General features: G+C 41.5%; 1 protein-coding gene across 3 annotated transcripts in view; it reads left to right on the top strand.

The window, feature by feature from the left end:
• Positions 1–12,749, top strand: part of SETD3 (SET domain containing 3, actin histidine methyltransferase) — a 60,302-nt gene that overhangs the window by 32,711 nt on the left and 14,842 nt on the right. For all 3 annotated transcript variants that reach the window (XM_035566803.2, XM_035566802.2, XM_035566801.2), the window contains exon 7: positions 12,009–12,067. In XM_035566803.2, coding sequence (XP_035422696.1) covers positions 12,009–12,067 — 59 coding nt within the window. The remainder of the gene's footprint in view (positions 1–12,008; positions 12,068–12,749) is intronic.

The raw sequence follows: 12,749 nt of genomic DNA, 5'->3' as shown, positions 1-12,749 counted from the left end.
GGAGCCATACAGTTTACAGACATTCACAGTGAGATTATATTCCTAAAGAAAATAAATGAAGTTTGAACCTTTTTAAAAAGAATATGTGGTGGTTTTCCTGTTTGACTTTCTTGCAGCTGCACCTGGGTGCCTGTTTGTAGTCTACCAAAGAGAAATTTCTGTAAATCAAAACAAGACATCAAGAGAGGGAGTGTTCTTAGAGCAGGTGGAAGTGCCAGAGTACTATTTAATCGTTTGGGACACTGTGGGTGTAGTAAGACAACTTTATGATAATTTCAGTGAACTTTTAATATGCCTTAAGTGTTAATATGGTAAGTCTGAAATTGGCAGAGCCCTTAACTAGCATGACTTCTGCTGTGGTAGCCAGCCGTATGGAGGTAGTATTCATGTGTAGTTGCCTCTCATGCCCTGGACTAGAGGGTCAGTTTTGCGGGACTGTTAAGGATGGCAGTTTAAACAGTAATTTAGACATTTTTAGCCTGTGGTCTCTGGACCACTGGGGTCTGCAGGTTTTTCTGAAGGGCACTAACAAGCTAGCTGTCTCTTTCAAACGGATATGGGTAAAATTGTAGTGGGTGTCTGCTACAGACTATCTGATCAGGAGAAGGAAAGGGATGAGACCTACAGATCAGACTCTCCACAGAAGTAGCCTCATGTTTGCAGGGCCTGGCCCTCATGGGGGCCTTCAACCACCATGATATCTGAATATAGCAGGAGAATCACCTCCTTGGAGCAGCTGTCTATGCTGGGTTTAATGCAAAATTGCAGGTTGCCCCCTCAGCTGTCAGGGCACGCTGCTGGCTTGTGCCGAGCCTGCTGCCCACCAGCACCCCCAGGTCCCTTTCTGCTGAGCTGGTCCCCAGCCTGGGCCTGGGTCCGGCACTGCTCTGTCCAGGTGCAGCACCCGGCATTTTCCTCTGGTGAATTAACTTCATGGCGTTGTTAATCGGCCGGTGCTCCCATCTATCTTCCCACCGCAAGGCCTCTCATCCCTCCAGGGAGTCAGCAGCACCTCCCAGTTCAGCATCATCATCAGACTTGATAAGGATATATTGAACTCCTGCATCCAGATCACTGATAAAAATGCTGAACAGAGCCAGCCCTTGACCTGAGCCCTGGGGAAGCCTGCCAGCGACTGGCCGCCAGCCAGATGGGCACAGCGCACCCTCAGCAGGTTTGCTGATCATCCACAGCTGGGAGGGGTGGCTGGAACACCAGGGGGTTGTGCTGCCATTCCGAGGGACTTTAACAGGCTGGAGGAATGGGCTGACAGGAGCTTCATGAGCAATACATGAACGTGCCGGCGGCCAAGTTTAACATGAGCCAGCAATTTCTCTGCCGCAGAGGTCTAACGGTGTCCTGGGCTGCCCTAGGAGGTGTGTTTCCAGCAGATTGAGGAAGGCGATCTTTCCACTCAGTGCTGGTGAGGCCACATCTGTAGTGCTGTGTCTGGTTCTGGGCTCCCCAGTACAACAGAGATGGAGCTACTGGAGAGAGTCTGGTGAAGGGCTGTGTTGGTGATTAAGGAACTGGATCGGATCATCTCTTCTGTGAGGAAAGGCTGAGAGAGCTGGGACTGTTTAGCCTAGAGGAGAGCTCCAAGGGGATGTCTTCAATGTGTATAAATATTTGAAGGGAGGGTGCAAAGAAGAGGGAGCCAGGCTCTTTTCAGTGGTGCCCAGAGGCAGGACAAGAGGCAATGGGCATGTGGACATCACATACCCATGGACATCAGGAAATACCTTTTTACTGTGAAGGATGACAGACCATCGGCACAGGTTGCCCAGAGAGGTTGTGGGATCTCCCTCCTTGCCTGGGCATTATCGTGGGCAGCCTGCTCCAGGTGGCTCTGCTTGAGCAGCGGGGGTAGGACCAGATGACCTCCAGAGGTACCTTCCAACTGCCACCATCCTGAGACTCTGAAGCTCAGCTTGGGCAAGTTGAAGGACACAGCTCGTTCAGCTAACTGGTAGAGTTTGGGTGAATGGAAGAATGTTGGAAATCCCTATTGCTCAAACCCACTGCTCTTAAGCCATAACAGAACACTTTAGTTTGTAACAAAACCTCTTTAAAAGTTCTTTATATCAAATATATGATATATAAAATTTGCATTTGTTTGTGAAGAATTTGTAAAACTTTGTCTTTTAATAGCTATATCTAAATTGAGAAGCGGTGTTGAAGTCCAGGTGCTTGCAAATAACTGTCCGTTTTATAACCTAACAGAGGTAAGAGACATAGGATTCCATCTTGTGGATGGAATAAATTCAGTCATGTTTTAATTTTGTATGCACTCTTCTTAACTTGTTAAACTATTTTGATTAAAAGAAATGATAATGTAGTTAGGAAGCAGGTTTTCCTACTAACCTGTAAACTGAGATGCGTTTCATGCATACTGTGCATCCTAGCAGTTGAAGTTAACTTTATGAGAAATGCCAGAGACAGGATCTTCTTTCCGCAACTTAACTTTGCACAGAAGTAGCATAAAAATCAGTGAATAAAGAATTGTCAATTAATAAAAAAAAAATTTAGAATAAAACTGATCGGAGAAAGTGAAGTCACTTAAGTAATATTTTAACTAATTTAGTTCTTTTTCACTGAGTTCTAAGTTTCTTAACAATGTTAATGAGCAAATACCTGTAAATGCTTTCTTTGCCTCTGTCAAGCTACTGTTACTCAAGAAGCTGGAAGTGCCCTGTGAGTCATACCTCTTTTTTTTCTTTTAATAGAATCTGTTTGGTAATACGGCTAGGTAGTATCTGTAGCTTGTATCGTATCAAGTGTTTCACAGGAGCACTTGCTGACCGGGAACAGTTTTCTGACCAGTATGTATTGACACCTGGGTAGTGCTTGTGCAAGTGTTATTGTAGATCCATTGTGAATGCAACCCCTTGCAGTAATCTATCCAGAGGTATTTTGATCTGTTTGTTTGCACTGGTGGACAGAACTTAATCTCTATGGGACTGCAATCCCTTTTGATCAGATACTAAATTTGATTTCTCATTCATATAAAATTTGACTAATTGATTTAGCGTGACTGAACTTCAAAATCTAGTTAGTAGTTGCTGGGCACTGGAATATTTATTTTAGTAAGGAGGTTTTAAAGTAGTAAGTTCTAGATCTCAAAATAATATTTTAGCATCTTTAAATCTGGTATCACATTTGGCTCTTCAATATCGGGTATATTAGGCGAGATATCACATCTCTAGCTTAATTTTGACACCGTTTTCTAAAGTTGTGATACTTTCAATATGACTTATGCCAGTCTTGCGTTATTTCTCCTTATTCTTTCTAATCTCTACTATTCCAATAAGGGTATATTTTTCCAGCAAGATACCACCATTTAACTTTCCTGTGCTAAATAATGTTTGAGTTAAATGCAGGCAAGTATATTGCCTTTTAGAACTCTCTATTCAAATGTTTGGAAGTTGTTTTTTAGCTTTAAATTGATATAATAGATACAGAATATTTGAATACTTCTAAAGAGTTCAACTAATGTGCAGTCAAAAGTAAATGTATTTGGAAGCAGAATACAATTTTGGTCATGGAGCAGGTAGGTCTTCAGAACTCCGGTTTTCCCCTCACTTAATTTGTACTCATTGTCATACCAATCAAATAGCTTTTTTCAGAAGTAGTGTCAGTGTCAATAGAAAAGGGAAAAAAAAGAAAGGCACTTGTGAATTCTATATCTTTCCCTTTTGTTTACTTGTCTGCTATAAATGTCAGCTTTAGGAGAGATTTAAAATTTCATTGTGTGGGCAGTTACAGAGGTAAGATAGCGTTGCTATTTATATTTGCTTTGTCCAAATTTCAACAGCTGAGTTGTTCTGCTTGATCAATAATAAATCAATAGACAGTTAATGATGGAATATATTTATGCCTTTCTGTGTTTTTCCTCTCTGAAAGGGCCAAAATATTGTATTAATCTGTTTTGCTGGCAGCAAACTGAAGATTGACTATGCTTGTACTGTACCACTTGGTGTATCTACTGTAAGGTGGTTTTGGCTTCACAAACATGGGCCAATTTCCTGTTTTCTTATCATTTCTGGTATATCTCACCCCTGGCTATGATGGCAATGACAGCAGTTCCTACGGCTTTGTTGGGCCATTCCTGTGGCCTCCCGTCTCCATCAGAGAAGCAGCTACAGGCTTTGCTGGCTTGTGTGTGTCGCTGTCAGACAAATGAAGAGCTCAAGACCTTGTATGAGTAGGAGGTCTCCTTCCTTCTTCCCCCGTTCCTTCCTTGCCTCCCACTGGAACACGGCGACAGCTCTGGGCTTGGAGCCAGCCGGACACAGGAGGAGGTGTTTGGCTGTTTGGGCAGCATTTGCTCCTCTAACAGCTGTTCCCTATTTCCTCCGAGGAAAAGGTGGCAGGCCATATGGAGGCATCCTGTGGTCCAGATTCAGCCCATGGGTGCCAGTTGGACCATGCTGGCCTAGATCAAAATTCAGGCACATCCTACTTGGTGTCTGTTATTTCTGACAGTTGGAATGTGTTAAATTTTGGACAAGGACAGACAAGATAAAACGTATCTTTCATTTTTGGAGGTGGATATCATCTTTCTTTGGACATTCATTGTTAAATTAAAACCTCCTGATTAGATTTTATTTTATATTCTGAATGGTTTGCGTTCATTTACACTAGCCTAAATGCCCTCTTTCCTCTAGAGAAAGAGAGATGTACTTCAAAGTGTGTATGCCAGCACTAAGTAAAATTTGTTTCTGCACAGTTTAAACCACATTTGGGAGGAATAATACATTCTCTTGTTAGTCTTATGGTCTTTAAAGGCTTTATTCTTTTTTCTTTTTTTTTTTTGGAAGATAGGGTTCTCAACCACCCTCGTGGTTGAGAATGCAGATAAGCATCTGTTTTTACAGCCTATAGCATGGAGAGCTTTTTTGGTTTGTCTGTTTGCTTTTCTATTAGTTGCTTTTATTTTTATTTTTTAACTCAGTTGCACTTTCTGGGGCAGTTGAGTTTATCCCCAGAGATGTTGTCTGTGTCTTTTGTGGATGTGAGTGCCTCAGTAGACACCAAGAGATCATCACACACTTAGAAGTATACTTTCTCATATAAAGTTTGTACTTATTGTGCAGATTTAATATTTTTCCTGATATAACAGCAGTTACAAATGTTCCATAAATTTAAAATATGATAACAAGCTGATGTTTCTTATAATGGAATACTCAAAGGATGTATTCTTTAAGCACTGCAAAATTATACAGGGGACTTATCTTTCTTAAAATTAGTAATTTAACTAAATTACAAAGTGGATTATCCTCTTCAGTCAGACTCAGTGCTAATACTCCACACAGTAGGAGATTGATATGTTGCTAAGTAAGCTAAAGTTTATTTTCTTGTACGATCACTTGAATGTGAGTTGAAGAGGAAGTGATAAGTTTTTAGCTTTGCGTGTGTGCACTGCAGTCCCCGTACATCTGGCTGCAGGACTTACCCTGCCCCATGTGCAGTGTCACTCCTGCGGTACAGTACCTCAGTTATAAGATGATCATCATGATCCAAGCTTCTACCAAGTGGCATCCAGTAGGATTTGTCTGTGAACTTGAGGAGTTGATTCACATGGAACAGAGCATTGGCTGTATTGCGTGATATTAATGCTTGTTAGGAAACTCTTTGGAAGGGGAGCAGTTGTGAATAGGAAGTATTGTCCCTGTCTTCTTAAAGCTCATTTCAGGCTTTCCATACAGCACTTTATTCGTGGTTTGTGATTCCCTGAATTAATAGTGGAGTTTTGTGATGAATTTGTGCATGAAGCATCATGTTGCACTGAAGAGAAGTAGTAAACCTTGGACCTCAGGAGGAACCTAAAGAGTAAACGATATGTCCCAGTATGCAGGCAGAGTAAAGGGTTTGCTCACAAAGGTCTGTAGCTGTCTTACTGTAGTTGCATGAAGAACCACTGACAAAATCCCTCAATCTGAGGCTCAGCATGAACACTGGAATAGTATTTCATGAGGAGATGAACCAAAGGAGACACGGACCTGGTGCATCCTTCTGTTATGTGAACAGGGACAGGGCAGCAGCTAGGGGGCTTCCTCATTGCAAAACTCATCCAGTCTCAGCCGTCGTCTTCTCCTCCTTCATTCCTTCAGCCGCTAGTGGGGCTGCGTTCAGCTCTAAATGATTTTGTGAGGACAGGAAAAGGTACAGAAAACTCGGTCACTAGATTGTGTCATATCTGAGCGGCCTCTTTTCTGGGGGAAAGGAATATTTTAAAATTCTGCATAAAGAAATATCCTGTAAATGGAGTGATCAAGAAGTGCACATTAAAGTGAGTCACTTTCCCTCCTCTGTTTAATAAAGGAGGTGACACAAGTTTGTGGGCAGGATACTGGTTTGCAGTTGGTTGAAGATGCTTACTGCATAGCTCCATCAGCCAAAAGGTAATGCCCACTTTGCATACGGGGTGGACTGTCAGTCCTTCAGCCCCTGGTGTTAGGAGCTTATGCTGTGATATAAGCTGTCTGTTATGCCACTGCGGTCTCATTGACTAAATACAATTTTTGCAGGTAGAAGGTACAAAAAAATGGATTGTGCAGTTAAATTCCATTGCACCAGGAGGAGCCATTCCAGTCTGCTTCCGCTACACGAATCCCATAATAGTGTGGAACAGTGCTTTCTTGTGTATATTGGCGGAAAGTAAATAAAAATTGCTGACATAAAGAATAAGCAAGAATGTTATTTAGATTTAATAAGTTTCAATTCTGCAGCACATCTTTAATTTTAAGATTAGGTTTTGCAAAGCAGGATGATCTTTCTTCCATTAGAAAACTCATGTAGCAACATACATTTGTGGATGTAATTCCTTGTGCCTAATGAATCACACTGTTTGAAAATTCCAAAGCATACCTCTGAAGTTATAAGATGTTATTACAAAGTAAAATCTTTGTTTTATTTCTCCTGTCCTGTATGGTGAACTGGCTTTCCTTCGTTAGGTTAGGCAGCGTATGTCCAATGGAAAAAGAGAATTCTTGTGTCCCTGTAGATCACTAGGATCCTCCATTCTGAATTCTTTATTTTACTTCGCTTTAGGGCAGTTAAAGCCTCAGCGGCTCCACAGAGAGGAGTTTCTCTTCAAGGCTGCTGCTTCAAAGGATTTCCAGAGCTAGGAAAGGGACAGTTACCAGCAAACACTGACAGATCTTCCTGCTTCTGGCCTTGAAAGTGTGTGTGTGGTGTGTTTGTGTTTTCCTACACCTACACATTGGCCTGAAACCATCAAGTAGCATCCAACAAGACTCATAACGAAATCTCCCCATGTTAATGAGTACATTGGAAAGAGGGGGGAATCTGCAAAGAGGGGGAGGAAAAAAATTGTGTGGTCAAAAGGAACAAACCCTTGGGCTTCATGTTCAAAGGAATGGAAGTTAACAAGGTGGAAGCTTAAGCTGGTTTTGGCTTTAAATTTGTTTCAAGTACCCTTAGTGTTTTGGGGCTTGGGGTTGCAGAGGTGGGGAGTGATGGCCTCAATATAATCCCAACACTTGGTATGATGCTTTCCCAAGATACAAATGGAGCTGTCTCTACTTCAGCAGTACACAAGAGGTTTTTGAGAATATTGAAATCTGATTTAGTAATATTGATGCAGAGATTGCCCACTACTTTTCCTTGGACTTGTGAGTACTTGAAATATTCTTCACAGAAATCCAGCCATCTCTGCATCTACAAACACACAAAACCAACAAACGGGTCTGTCACAACCTGAAGCATGTGTATGGCATTGAGTTAGAATGCAGAAAACTGGGACGCAAAGTGGTTTAAGCAAGGACTTTTTTTAGTTACATATTACAGTGGAGTAGTAGGTGACTCAGATAGCCAGCTTATCTCAATTTAGAGAAGATGTCTCTTCAAAAAAAAAAAAAACCAAAACACAACACTACCTTTGATCACATCCAGAAATTCATTTTTTTCTTACTTGGGGGATACAATGGTAATAATAGTACAAAGGAATACATTGGCCAACATGACATCACACCAAAATACATTAATTCTTTCCAACACATCTAGTAGTGTACATATGAACACAAATTTAACACTACATAAACTCTAACTTTTACCCAGAAATTGTATTGCATGTTACAGTAATAAGACTTGTACTTTGCATCACTTGGTAAACAAGCAGATATTAAGCTTATTTTAATGGAAGTGCCTTTGTCGAGGTTAGGAGCTCTGATAAATGAGCTCTGGCATTTCATGACTGAATGGAGTAAGGAGTAGTAGCCTCTAATAGTCTGCTCATTCTTGTACAGGAGGCTAATGCCCTCGTAAGCTGGATAGTAGAAGTGATAGCTTCTCAGCTCGAAAGGCACCCACCCTTTCCACATCGACTCCTTCATCCTGTCCAAATAAAAATAAGCCTCCTCAAAAGTGGAGGAGTGACCTAGCACCTAGGTTGAGATTTGAGAATCATTAATCTTGTAAAGTTTATCCAAAAACATGGTGAAGAAATAATTAGTGTGAAGGCGTCTCTGAGGGCATCAGGAGTTGCAGTTTCTTTTGCGACACTGAACATGAGATGTGGGCCCTTGGATATCACTGCTTCCCAGAAAGGAAAATATTTAAAAGTCTTTTTTCTTGTTGTTGGGGATTTTTTTTCCTCCCTTTATCCGGTTGCCATACTGCGTAACTGGCTTCTAGTCTGATAGTGTTTTAGGTGACTAGAATAACAGTCTGTCTCTTTCCACAGTGGCTGCAGACAATCTGGCAGCAATCACTGTTACTTTTTAATATTTCTGGTTATTTTGAGATATCCTCCAAATGTCTCAAAGAAGGCTTGGAATGCTGAAGGGGAAGAAGCAATTTTTTTTTTAATTTTTTATTTTTTTTTAGGAATAGCAGCATCAGGAGGAAAATGAAATTCAGCATGCTACTATTTGTTTTTGCAGTGGTCATCACCCTGATTGCCAGCTCTGACAATATTTTCACAGAAAGGGTAACTAAATAGATGGTATTTGTTCTTTATAATAACTCTTTCAGTAGAATGTCAGGACCTGCATCTAAATGAATATATTCACATTTTCATGTTCCCATTTTTTATTTAAAGCTTTTCCCCTCCCAACTTTCTGAAACTACTTCATACAGACGTAGTAAGTTAAAATTAGGGTTCATGTAGTGGATAATGTCACATTTCATAGATAATACGTAGAGATCTAGCCACATAAACCTATAAAAGCTAGATCTGATATTTTTTATGTATTAAGTGTTTGTTTAGTTTAAATACATCTATATCTTTTTGGATCAGCCTGAGCAATTTGCATGCTATGCAGCAGACATCTTCTATACTTTATTAAATATCTGTCAATTATAAATATCAAGGTTTTACATTAATGTCAAGATAGTACATCAAAAATTCATGGAATATGTGACTTTTTTCAAGGGTATTTAATACTTAATGCATTTGTGTCATTTTTCTTTCTAGATATATTGACAGGTTTTATTAAGTGTTTGTTAGGGAGATTTCATTTTTACCAAGGGACTATAAAGAGAAGCTGCATACTAAATCAATTTTTTAATCAGAATATTGTTCTTTTTTGTGTGTCTTCAGATTCTTGTAATCTATAGGGTTTTTAAGTTATGTACTAACATAGTCCAAGTCAGAAATCTAACGTGATCAAATATGCTGATCTTAGAGCATCTTAACTTTTAAATAGCTGCTAGTATATTGTACCACAGAATGTTATAAATACAGTAATTATGTACATCAGGGTTTTATTCTGCCTTGTGCTTTTTATTATAAGACCATAGATTTTATCCCTTATCATAATTTACTAGTGTTTTTTTACGAATTGTCTGGAGTGTCCCAATATATGGGCAGTCCCTGAGTTTCATGGATTTACAAGTGGGGAGGGATGCAGAGCATTTGGTGGCACCCAAAACGGGTGCCCGTGGGCTGCGTGTTCAAGTCGGCTCGTTACAGAGGGACTCCTTATGTCAAGTGAGCGATTAACCTCGGCGCAGTGTGCAGTCGTGAGATGTCTTGAACAGAAAAATCATTCAATTAGATCTAATACCAGTTTTGCCTTGGAGATGACTCGGTATTTGCTCCAAGTCAGGGTTGAGCGTGTTGGCCGGTGCTCCCTGTGCAGCATGACCAGGAGCTGCGCGTGTGCCTTGCGTTTGGCTGCAGGGCTTTGAAGTAAAAATCACTGTTGCACCGTTGAGCCCTTTGCGGTCAGTCTGTAGTTAGTGCCTTTGTACTTTCAGCACGTTGTGACCATCGTGATGCTGCTGCTCCCGAAAGGATTTTGTTTTGTTGAAAGTTCTTGTTCAGGAAGAGGGAGGAGAGCGGCAGCGGGCAGAGAGGAGGGTCCCGCTGCGTACCTGGGACCTCCTTAAAACCCCCATTTTAAACTCAAGGCGGCACCGACTTTACGCTAAGACCTCCAAAATTCGGAGTATGGCGGCACCGACTTTATGCCGAGAGTATCGGAGCACGGCAGCGACCCCCGAGAGCCCGCTGGCGCTGACTTGCGCTGTCTCTGCGGCCTGCCCTCCCTCAGCGGCCCGGCGCCGTTCCGCCGTTCGGCCGGCAGGTGGCAGGGGCAGCCCGCGCTGCCGGCCCCAAGCCGAACGGGGCGGCGCGGGGCCGCCGCATGTGGCCGGCCGCGGGAGCCGGGTCAACCTTCCCTGGCAGGCCCGGGGGCCGTGCTCGCCCCGAGCCCCGGAGGTTTCTGCCGCCGCCTCCAGGGCTCGCGCAAACGCGAGGGCTTTAAAAAGAATAATAAAATAGCGAGCGGCGGGCCGGCAGCCGCTGCTGCGGAGCTCCTGCGGGTCTCATCCGAAGGGTTAACCCGAGGGCTTGAGGGGGAGCGGGCACCTGGGACCTGTCGCCCCGCTGGCAGCCTTTTGTCACGTATAATTTGCCTAAAATTGCGCGCTGGGCGCGAGCTTTTGTTTTCTAATTGATTTACGGTTTTGAGCCACTTTTACCTCATCCCCTACTGTCCTGCGCACGGTGCCAGCAAGTACATTACAGCGAGAGATGATAAATTACCACGCACTTGGGATGCTAATGCCTCGCGAGGAAAAAACTGCATACTGCACGGAGCTTCGTGCATTAGGAGTGTCACAAAGACAGAGCTATGCAAAAAAATCATTTGTATCTTTTGAAATAACCGTTTGATCATTTACTTCAATTTGTCTGAGAGACCTAATTGGACCTGGAGATTAAAATTTATGCGATCATGGTTTTCCATTTTGTGACCTGGGACAAAGTTCTAAAGCGTGCACATGTGGGCTTAAAGCTACCTGTATTTGTGAAACTTTCAATAAGTTATTTGTCAGAAAAGTAACAGGCATTACAGCTTCTTAAAGCCTTCTCCAATCTAGATATTTTACATGTTAATGACAACTACAATATGCTTTCTCAAGTGCGATTGCTCCACTTTCAGAGCGGAGTGTATGTAGATGGGTTGATGTAGGTAATCTGTTCTAATCTGATCTAATCTGTTTCTCACTAAAGCTATTCAAATTTTTTAATGTTTGATTTCTGAGGTGTAGCGCAACTCTTACTGAATAAAACATTCAGAGGTATAGGGGAAGAAATGCAAATTTTGTCTAATTTTTTCTTTCTTGCGTTTGTGACCACATTCCCAAAATCCTAGCACAGGGGAAATTGTGAGAGTTGGTGAAACCTAAATATGCGCTTAGTGTGATTTCTTTCCCCTGCCTTTTCACCAAGAGCTGTTTTACCTTTGCATACTCAGTCCACCTTAAATTTTTTTATTTTTGTACGATGTCTGTGGGTTCCAGTCTTGAAATATGAAGAAACAGATTTATGGCGGCTGCTGGGCACAACAAATTAAGTTGACAGTGATGTATGAGAGCATAATAGCATGATGATCCCTCTGTAGCGCGGCTGGACGCCTCCTGCTTCATTTGGCTCTTGTTAGGATCTGTTAGGCAGCTAAATAATGAAATTCTGCTGACTGATTTCTGATTTCTGTTTTCTTTCTCTTTTCACCTTTTCTGAAACTTGCATTTCCCAGACCCATCCCAATGCCAGCAAACTGCCCTTAAAGGATTCTTTCACTTACGATGACTACAGGTTGGTCTCTCTTAATTCTTTTTTTTTTTTTTTTTAGTGAATTGTGGGGCCTTGGAAATGCTTCATTGGTGGGAAAACTCCATTGTTATTGAAATGTTAAATGTATGATTTGATACTAATATACTTAATGAAGAAGAAAGTGAAATAAATATGCAGATTTTAATAGTTACAAAGGAATAGTCATTATGAGCAGCTAATTTAGCCAACTGGCACACACAGTCTGAGATTAGTACGGTAATTTGTTGTTTTTTAAGAAAATCAGTCCGTGTTGCAGGAGGTTTGTTTTTTGGGGTTGGGGATTTTTTTTATAACTTTATTTTTTAAGAAGCTTTACCAACATGTAGTGGAAACTAATATTTACAGTGTCTGTTGAACTGGATAGCTTAAGCTGTACATGTGAAACATGACTGTCATTTGGAGGTGCTGTGGGGGGTGACATAATTAAGATAAAAATAAGAATAATTAAGATAGCAAGAGCTTTAATTCTGTTAAGTGATTAAAATAGCATGAATAAAAAGCATTCATGAGGTATAGAGGCTTCTGGGTAAATCTAAGAAACTGAGTTTTCCAGAGCATGCCTACTTCACTTACCAGGGTCACAGAGGAAGGTGCCAACTTACATGTGAAATGGACAGAAATTTTCCAGATACAGAAACATGCTGCTGTTATGTTTCAAGTGGTG

Source organism: Cygnus atratus, chromosome 5 (assembly GCF_013377495.2).
Source record: "Cygnus atratus isolate AKBS03 ecotype Queensland, Australia chromosome 5, CAtr_DNAZoo_HiC_assembly, whole genome shotgun sequence".
Taxonomy (NCBI): domain Eukaryota; kingdom Metazoa; phylum Chordata; class Aves; order Anseriformes; family Anatidae; genus Cygnus; species Cygnus atratus.
This window is presented reverse-complemented; position numbering and strand designations above follow the sequence as displayed.